Source organism: Blastocystis sp. subtype 4, assembly GCF_000743755.1.
Source record: "Blastocystis sp. subtype 4 strain WR1 chromosome Unknown seqid_0379, whole genome shotgun sequence".
Classification (NCBI taxonomy): Eukaryota; class Bigyra; order Opalinata; family Blastocystidae; genus Blastocystis; species Blastocystis sp. subtype 4.
The window spans coordinates 1-9,301 of NW_014569168.1; the positions used below are offsets into that span (position 1 = coordinate 1).

A 9,301-nucleotide genomic window follows, 5' to 3' on the forward strand; every position below is an offset into this window, starting at 1 on the left:
AGGCTGACGACCCATCTCGAACTTTCTCTTCTTGATGTTAATCACAACCTTTCCTCCGGTCAAACGACGCTTATGACGAGAATCACGGCAAATACCTACCAAAGGATTAGAACACTTTGAAAATAGGCTATTCAACGAATAGACTTACCCATTATTCAAAATCGATCAGTACAAGCGATACAACGATTGAATTCTAGGTAATCCAATTCAGTGGTGACTGTGCAGTGATCGGATAGAGAATGATTATTAAGCGAATTACTTGACGTGTCAATGAATCACGAATGAATCTCACTAATTACTCTTCACAGCCAGATACTTATAACAAACAGAATTACATCTGATATGCTAACAATGAATCCATAGTATTTGTATTATTTATGATCCCAACCACATCCATAAAAGCCATCAAGAAGATTGTGAGATCCAGATAGTTACACAATCGTCTACATGGATGAAACCAAGAATAATCTATCACTTTGTCAAGATATCAGAGATCTGAATCAAATCAGTTTTAGAAAACACTGTAGGGTATTTGAGTGCCATAGCTTGAACCACTGCCTCACTTCGTTGCTGAGGCGATGGTAGAACGGTCATAAGAAGAAGAAACAGGAATGAACATCCATTCCGAAGCGTCATTCGTTCCCAATTCACCATTTCAGTTAGAACAAGCTACAAATAAGACAAATCCATCACCCACACATCCATAAATGATGGAGCCAATTGATTGAAAACCAGTTTGATGTTCTCGTTATCAGCTTCCAAACGTAGTAATTTGCTCATGAATGCAAAACAAGCTACCTTGCCGCGATGTGCAGCAGACTGAATATATTCCTTACAGACATGAAGAACAACCTGAATACACTCCATATCAGCATTGAATTGATAGCAATATACAGTAGCAAAAGAATTAAACAATGCTATTAACTCCCGAATGTAATCATCACTATTAAAGGAAAGATTGGCCTCAGCAAGGAAAGCAATGTTTTTGAGAACCGAATAGAAGTCATCCTGATACGATTTTGCATAGAATTGTGTGAGTGAGGAAATGGTCTTCATTAACTGAGTGTTCTTGAAATCATGTTGAAGGAATCGAATTAGCGTATTCATAACACTCTGAATATGTGGGGCAAATATGGGGATCAACCAACCTCGTACACAGTAAGTTACAAACGAACAAAACACGCTCACAACCTCATTGTCAGAAGACTGTTGAAGAAGTTGTTCTAAGATAGTCATAAGAGATTGAATCACTGAACTAAGAAGTTGAGGAGTATGTTCATCTTCATTCACTACATATCAGATTTTGTCTTATAAAATCACAATGCTGGTATACTTGAACTGATGTATACAGGACCATCATACATTCATAAACAGAAACAATTTTCTCATATAGACTCACATCATGCAACGATGCTTCTAGTACTCTCTGCAGAATCTCAAGTTGATGAATCGTAGACTCATCTTGATGGAGAGTGATCAAGATTCTGGCTAATTTGAAGCGAACGAATGCAGCAGTGGAACAATTCTATGATAAATTCAACAATCCAAATGAACAGAGTAAGGAATCAATAATGATGAGAAAGCCCCAAAATTCTTCAAATAATCGCGGTAATACATTGTGAGAAGAAGTAACAGATCAACTGCGTATGGACTCTGTGAGGGTTCAGCAAGCATGCTAATAGCAATGGAATAGAGAGTTTGAATGACTGTAACAGGGAATTGAGTAGGAAGTGAGAGAAGTCTCATAGCCACCACAGCAATTTGTCGAGCGAGAAGAAGAGACTGTGATGATCTCTGATAGAGATCCTGCAAAGATTGTGTGAGATCTGAACAGGTTTGGAGGAGAGAAGGAGTCTACATGGTAGAGATTCATAATATCCAACGATTGGATTCTCTTCTCGATTACTCGTGATTTCATTGAGCATCTGACTGATCACAAATAAATCAGCCTCTGCTACTTCTTCTGAAAATCTTAGTAGGTCCTGGCTTAGCCACTGGATCAACTCCTCACCTACATTCGCATACAGACTCCGAAGGAGATCTTCACATCCAGGGGGACCATGACGAAAAGGAGTCGTTTCAAATTCCAGAATCGCAGGAAAAGGCTCAGTTCGAGAATCATCTCCAAACGATGGTTTCCAATTAAACATAGAATCTGCTGTTTGAAGCAATTGAAGCTGATTCTGAGGTGTATTGAAGAGTATGAACTGAGTATCAGAAGAGAGAGATTGATAGGAAGGGATGAGAAGCTGGTTACGAAGCATTCGAAGTAAGGTGGTATAACAATCACTATGATCGGGAAGAACTGATTTGATATAAAACTCATTCATGTCCTTTGAGTGAATGAATGAAGTTATTCGTACAGTGATAAGAAACCATGAGTCAAGAGTGAGTGAAGCAAGGTTTTGTGAAGGTAATGAAATGATATAGAATAGAAAGCAGATTAAATCAAGATTGATCGTCTGATTCGTAATCATAATAGATTTCACTTCTCGAACTATGAATCAGAGATAATGGAAGGATTTACTGACGGTAGTAGTAACTCGAATTACTTCACACAACTCCTCTTCAGTCATCTCATTCTTCATTCCTTCAGCCATCAGACTTGTGAGTGATGGATACATGAGTTTTACCGCGGGACTGAGGAGTGGGTGAACTGGATAACTCCCTAGTTCCAATAGATTTGCCAGAAGAGAGAGAATAGTGTTTCGAAGAGTTGTATGAGGATGTTGGAGTGCAAGTTGGAGTAATAGTGAGAGGAAACTGGAATCAGGTTTATCTTGTGAGGGAAAACTGTATAACAAAGGAATGGAGCTAGTGAATAGAGTATATGACAGAATTTCAACGATTGATTCTTTGAGCTCAAGAGGAACTATATATGAGATGTAAATAAAAGATCAACTGTCCTTTTGAAGTAACATATAAAACAAACCCAACCATTTGTCTGTTCTTTGTAGTAGACAGTTAACTACTGCATCTTTCAGCGATTCTGGAAAGTGATTACTATCAACTTCTTCTAGAAGACACTAATATCGTCAAAACAGAATAGGAAGTACTTTAAACAGATTGAGATAGATTTGAAGATGAATTGGAGAGAACGACATCGATTCCAAGCAAGTGTCAATGAATCTACATTTAATAGAGATCAATAAAACCTGCCTTGGTAATTGCTGTTCATCGACCGCTTGTAGCGAACAATAACACAAACAAACACGATCAAATGCTGTTTTACTTGGGATTGGTCTGGAATTTCCTATCAATTCCGAGATATATTGTTGGAAAGAAGCCCTGTACCGCTCAATCGCCTGTCTATTGGGATTTCTCCAATCTACCTTAAGCTATCTACTTAGACCAATGGAATAATACAAACTTGCTGATAGATAATGTTACAAACCCCAAACAACACAGTATCATTTGTTTCCGAAAATATTGGATTCAAATCAAGGAGAACTGTTGAATCTGCAATAATACTATTGACATACTTCTCTGCTTGATTTAGAGACGACACTGAAGAAGTCTGCTTATTCAGAAAAGATAGTAACTCTTACAGGTGAATAGAGAGTATTCAATGCGGAAACAAGTTGATCCATGAATCACAGTGTCAATTTGTAGCAAGTATTTTCATATCTCCTTCAATTTGATGTGAAAGTTGGTTAGAAATGTGATTTCATTTTCCCTCCATTGTGATTACCAGGAAGTTGCTCTTTCATTCTTCAGATTATGACGTTTCAACCGCGGTGTAATCTATGTTATACTGTAATTAATTCTCCTCAAGCAGTTTTCACATCATGTGGTCACTTTCTGTGTCCCAAATGCTATGCAGAAAAGATGGCTAGAACTCCAGATACCTGCTCACAATGTGGCCAATCCTGTAGTACCCTCTTCATTGACGTAATGATATGTACTTGTATTCATTTCAGGACAATATGCCTGAAGAAGTGCAACAATTCTTTGTTAGCAATCCAGTGGAACTCTTTTCACAGTCACTGGAGATCTATAGGGTATGTATATTGTCACTCTCTCATCTAGTTTCAAGAAAATCATAATCGTCTATATGCAGAACATCTCAAAGAGCAATTGCAGCAGCAAACACAGTAACGATGAGTGGATGGACTATACTCTAGAGAAATCCAGTCTCTCAAGAAGGAAATTGATAACCTCAAACGCGGAAATACACTCCCATTACAAACACCAACTCGATTGTACATCACTCATTATCGTTCTCATTGGTTGTAGACAACCATTTGGACAAATTAAACGTCCTGATTTCATGTCACGATTCAAATCGTCCATGTCAACCACACTCACCCCAACTCCTCAACAACCAATACCTCCTGCAACTCCGTCTCCACTTCGCGCTAAGAGTGATATCCTGACTCGTCCAGGAACACCTTCATTCATGAACCGAAAGAACGATGTAGTATCGTTTTCGAACTTTCAGCACTAGAAGAAGGTTCTCAACCCGTTCTCAAAGGAAACTGAAGGTTCCACAACTCCATCGATCAGTCGTCGTGGGTTGGATATTCCAGGAAGTATTACACGGCATCCACAGTTAACAAAAACACCTTCTCGTCCAATACGAGAACCAACCCCTTCTCTTCCTTTTCAGTTGTTGCGACCACCAAAATCCGCTCCTCCATTCCGTAATCAAGGAATCTAATGTATTATTGTTTGTTCTTGAGTCCACTCAAACCGGCATTTCGGCTTTGACAACAAACTTAAAAAGAGGATTCTGAGTATGAATATAATCTTTATGTTGATATGTAGATATCAGATTGAGATGGATTCTGAGGAGAGTGAAACACCTATCGAGCAGGAGAGTTCTCGAGATTGTTCATTTTGATCGGTAGATATTCCATTCTCAATTGATGAAATCAAAGGAACGGGAGTGGAGAAGAAAGAAGAAAAGAAGACTCGGAAGAAGGCCGAACCTCGAGAAAAGTTTACGACAAATCATTTAGTTGGAGAAAACGGGATTCCCGAGTTGATCCGGAATGGAAGGAAACTGAGATTGAAAGAGCAGAAGAGTATTGTACTTATAATTATGTGAGGATACCGAATAGTTGAAAAAATCGGATATGTTGATGATGATGTACCGAACATGGGCAAAGAATGATTATGGATTGATTCGGTTTGAGGATTTTTTGACAAGAGTAATATAATGGCGATGAATTTGAGTTAGACAATGGCAATGACAACAAAACCAGAAATCCGGCATATGATGGATAATTATCGTGACATGGAGCGACAGAAATTTGTTCCGTACTTGATCAGAAATGAGCTGAGAGATTAGAGTAGAGGACCAAGCTGTGTCTCAGCCAACTGAAGAACAAACACTAGATACAGAAGAGATACCATCTGTTGCAGCTGTTACTTCAGGAGAGGGAGAAAAGGAATTGGATTTAGATGATGAACAAACTACAATAACACGATTGCTAGATGTATGCTTTAGTCAGTAGATTCATGTATAGGAAGAAGAATCGAGTGTTTGTTAATTATTACATACATGACTGAATCAACCAACAAGGATTTGTGAATGTGTGCTGAACAAACAAAGTTTCTCTACCTCCTAGAGTAAATAACAATTACATCGCTAGATTCTCTGATTCGAAGCAATTGACACATCATGGTACCAATACCTCCGTTTTCCTTTTTTCTCTTCAGAAGTATCTGAAATCAATCCACGTTTCCTTAGACAAATATCAACCATTTCTTGTCCATGCTTTACTCGTAATTGATTCTCACTGATGCCTTCCTATGAATCATTTTCTTCTTGAATCATTCACTTCAATGTCATCTACTCGTGACTGTATCCGCTTCCCACGTCGCAATTCCCTCCATAAAGCGAACCCAGCCAATAGAACAACAAGAATTGGCATCAAACTATTAAATTCGGTTCCTAAAAATGGAATTGTAGTCATTTGACCTAAAACAGTGGAAAGAGCAATCTCCTTATAAGCCTCATCGGGAAGCTATCTATAATGAGTAAAATATACAATGACTTGAAGAAGAGTGAAATAATGATAGAAAAGAGAAAACTGAAAACGACACAGATTGATCGCATTCTGAGCTAGAGCAAATACATCCGTATGGTGAGGATAGAGATCAAATGAGCTGATAAATGGGACTGGGAAGTTGAAATAGGAGTAGAAAAAGCAGACCGAGATATACCTAGTTCGCATGCTAGAATCAACATGTACACAAGACTCAGTGTCCCAAGGAGAATTCGAAGTGAATGAGAGAGAGAGAGTGAATATGCCCATCGGAATGGAGAGAAATACTTATTAGTGACCCAGTATAGCAAAGTCGTGAGTTCAGTGAACACTGTGATAGCAGAGAAGATCAGAGATACGAAGAAAACGATCTGTAAGATGAAAGAAGAATAGGAAACTCACTCGGAGAACAGGTTGTTTGCAATAGATCCAACAGTGTTTCATCTTTCCCGCGATTCCTGTTTTTGTCTCCAAAGGGATCTACTAACAAGAGAATGAATAGAAATACTTCAGAAGTCCCAGATTGTCTGCGTAGTTCCACAATTGACACCAGCAACTCATCAAACTGATTGAGTTTGCGCTGATAAGTGAGACATACGTTCTTACAACGGGAATTCACCTAATGAAGATGGCGGGCTGTCATTCATACTTTTGAGAGACACCGAATCACATCACGTTCTGACATCGATTCATTCACAATCAACCAATTATTCTGATCGATAATACCTCGAGAATGGCGTTTTAAACTTATCTCTTCATCATCTGGCATACTATCCAGAATCTACAATGGGACTCTGAAGTCGATCTTACAGATTGAGCAATCTTCAGCGCTCCTTCATGCTTAGTCTGCTTCATAATCTCGCGAACATTACATTTCACGGAAACAACTTGCATCTCAAAGGAAAAACGATCTTCATCCAACTCCACAGCACGAAGATATAATTCATTGATCTCTTTTTTGGGGTACAATTGACGCAATATACTACGATGGAAAAAATAAAGAAACAATACAAAGAAGGAAGTGTGACAACTCCAATACCTAAGAATATCACTACAGGAATCAAGCCATAGGTGTTCATTAATGCTATTGAGATAGCAAATAGAGAAGATAATGTTCTACATCCATAACTACTAGAAATCCATACGTCATTTTCGACAGTAACAGATATAAAACAATAATAATTCCAATAACACCAAGAATAAGATACATTCGGATATTGCTTTTAATTGTCTCCTTGAGTCGTTCTCTAAATATCACTGGATGTTACAATTCTCAACCTTCTTGAAAATTCACCAGATTTCCAATAATCCCTCATGATGGGTAAAACCCCAAAAGCCATGATAAATGTGGCAACATATAGCACAGCCCACAGGATAACCATTCCCTTACTCGCTTTTTGGCCTTCTGTTGATAAGCCGATATCAATAGGGAAGATGATGATCCCTACAAAAGCAAGAAAACTAGAATCTTATTACCCACAGAATTTCTTACAATGATACATATAAAACAGAGTAATACGAAGATTCAACGGAATCTTCCATATAATAGCCCAATATCAACCATGTGATTATCATCAACAATAATATCGATAAAACAACACTTAACAACTCTATCAAATCCTCATTCATTTCTTAAATGATATTAACAAACACATAAAAACACAATATTCAATTACTAATAACTATTACGAATGATATCACAAGCAACATCAGCATCAATATCTCCATCCTCACCAAGACGAACATTGCCAGCAGTGAACTTAGCATGAACTTCATCAATCCATGCCTTGTCTTGACTACAATCACATTCACTAATATGAGTAGGAACACCCAAATCCTTCGAATAGAAATCATCAATCATTTGAATGCAAGTTCGAGCCTTCTCTTCAACAGTTCCTTCAGTCACTCCAAATACTCTTTCAGCCATCTGAGCCAANTTCCATTTCTTTGTTTCAAACTTAAACTCCAATACACGTCTCTGAACACAAGCAAGAGTCTGACCATGATCCATTCCCAAGAAGGCAGTCAATTCATGACCAATGTAATGAGTAGCCCAATCAACTCGCACTCCTTGAGCAATCCAATTATTCAATGCCTGATTAGCAGCCCACATGATATTAGCACGAACATTATAATCAGTAGGATTTGCTCTCACCAACTTTCCATTATCATAAAGAACCTTCAATAGAGCCTCAGCATATCGATCCTGAACATCAGCATGACGACAATCAATGATGTATTGTTCACACACATGAACAAATGCATCAACAATTCCATTCGTCGTCTGCTTGTAAGGAAGAGACATTGAAGTATCAGGATCAAGAATTGCAAACACAGGGAAGTTGGCTTCATTCAAGATTCCGAACTTACAATGAGTTCTTCTGCAAGAGATCACACATCCACTATTCGATTCAGATCCAGTAGCAGGAAGAGTCATAATCACACCAAGAGGAACAGACTTATGACAATCAGCACCCAGTCGAACCAATAAGTCTTCATAAGGATTCTCTCCATTATAGAAAGCAGCCATTGCAATGAACTTACATCCATCACTAATTGAACCACCTCCAACAGCAAGAATGAAATAGTTTTCAGGACCATTCTCTTTCAGAATAGCAACTGCTTTCATTAATGTATCATAATCAGGATTTGCTTCAATTCCTTGGAATTCAGTAACCTCATATCCTTTCAAAGCAGCATAACTTGATCATATACTCCATTTCTCTTGATTGATCCCTTTCCATAACACATGAACACCTTTTTATCCTTGGGAATGTAGTTTGATATTTCAGCAATCTGTCCCTGACCGAAGATGATACGAGTGGGATTCTGATAGTTGAAATTAAGAATAGACATTATTGATATTGTAATTAGATTGAAGAAATAAAAGAAATATGATTAAATCAAAAGAGATAGATACATCCCGCGGGAATCAGGATATATCATGATTGACACAAGTTTTGTGTGGTAGAGAATTCGTGGAATGATCTTGATTCTTGAGTTTCATTGATATTTGTGTTATGTTGCACACATTTCGATTGGTTTTGAGAATGTATTTGATAGTGACCAAGCCAACATTTGTATCAATGAAATGGTGTGAAGAATTGAATACAATGATTCTGATTTGAACATTCTCATACCGTTTCAATGAATGAGTTGTAGTTGTTCTCTTCCACTTTCCTTTTATTCTTTCAGACACAATTGAAACCCCTCATTCTATCAGAATCATGATTGATTTGTTTCAGTTCACTCTCATGAACAATCTTGTACTCAAACCCGAATTAGATGGTTATTTTCATTCGATTTGA

General features: G+C 37.9%; 4 protein-coding genes across 4 annotated transcripts; 2 read left to right on the forward strand and 2 right to left on the reverse strand.

The window, feature by feature from the left end:
- Positions 1-4,291: 4,291 nt before the first annotated feature.
- On the forward strand, positions 4,292-4,660 carry JH06_4533 (hypothetical protein; the record flags this gene model as incomplete). Its single annotated transcript, XM_014669902.1, has 2 exons — positions 4,292-4,417; positions 4,448-4,660. The coding sequence occupies 2 exons, from the start codon at positions 4,292-4,294 to the stop codon at positions 4,658-4,660; spliced, it is 339 nt and encodes a 112-aa protein (XP_014525388.1).
- A 93-nt stretch (positions 4,661-4,753) lies between these two features.
- JH06_4534 (hypothetical protein) lies at positions 4,754-5,495 on the forward strand (the record flags this gene model as incomplete). Its single annotated transcript, XM_014669903.1, has 6 exons — positions 4,754-4,820; positions 4,851-5,032; positions 5,064-5,153; positions 5,183-5,262; positions 5,294-5,441; positions 5,472-5,495. The coding sequence occupies 6 exons, from the start codon at positions 4,754-4,756 to the stop codon at positions 5,493-5,495; spliced, it is 591 nt and encodes a 196-aa protein (XP_014525389.1).
- Positions 5,496-5,498: 3 nt separating this feature from the next.
- On the reverse strand, positions 5,499-7,072 carry JH06_4535 (hypothetical protein; the record flags this gene model as incomplete). The annotated part of the gene is made up of 10 exons (XM_014669904.1): positions 5,499-5,562; positions 5,640-5,755; positions 5,802-5,972; positions 5,997-6,171; positions 6,195-6,364; positions 6,396-6,473; positions 6,502-6,612; positions 6,643-6,774; positions 6,804-6,975; positions 7,005-7,072. 10 exons carry the CDS (start codon positions 7,070-7,072, stop codon positions 5,499-5,501), a joined length of 1,257 nt encoding a protein of 418 aa, XP_014525390.1.
- A 596-nt stretch (positions 7,073-7,668) lies between these two features.
- JH06_5426 (alcohol dehydrogenase) lies at positions 7,669-7,920 on the reverse strand (the record flags this gene model as incomplete). Its single annotated transcript, XM_014669905.1, has 1 exon — positions 7,669-7,920. One exon carries the CDS (start codon positions 7,918-7,920, stop codon positions 7,669-7,671), a length of 252 nt encoding a protein of 83 aa, XP_014525391.1.
- Positions 7,921-9,301: the final 1,381 nt, after the last annotated feature.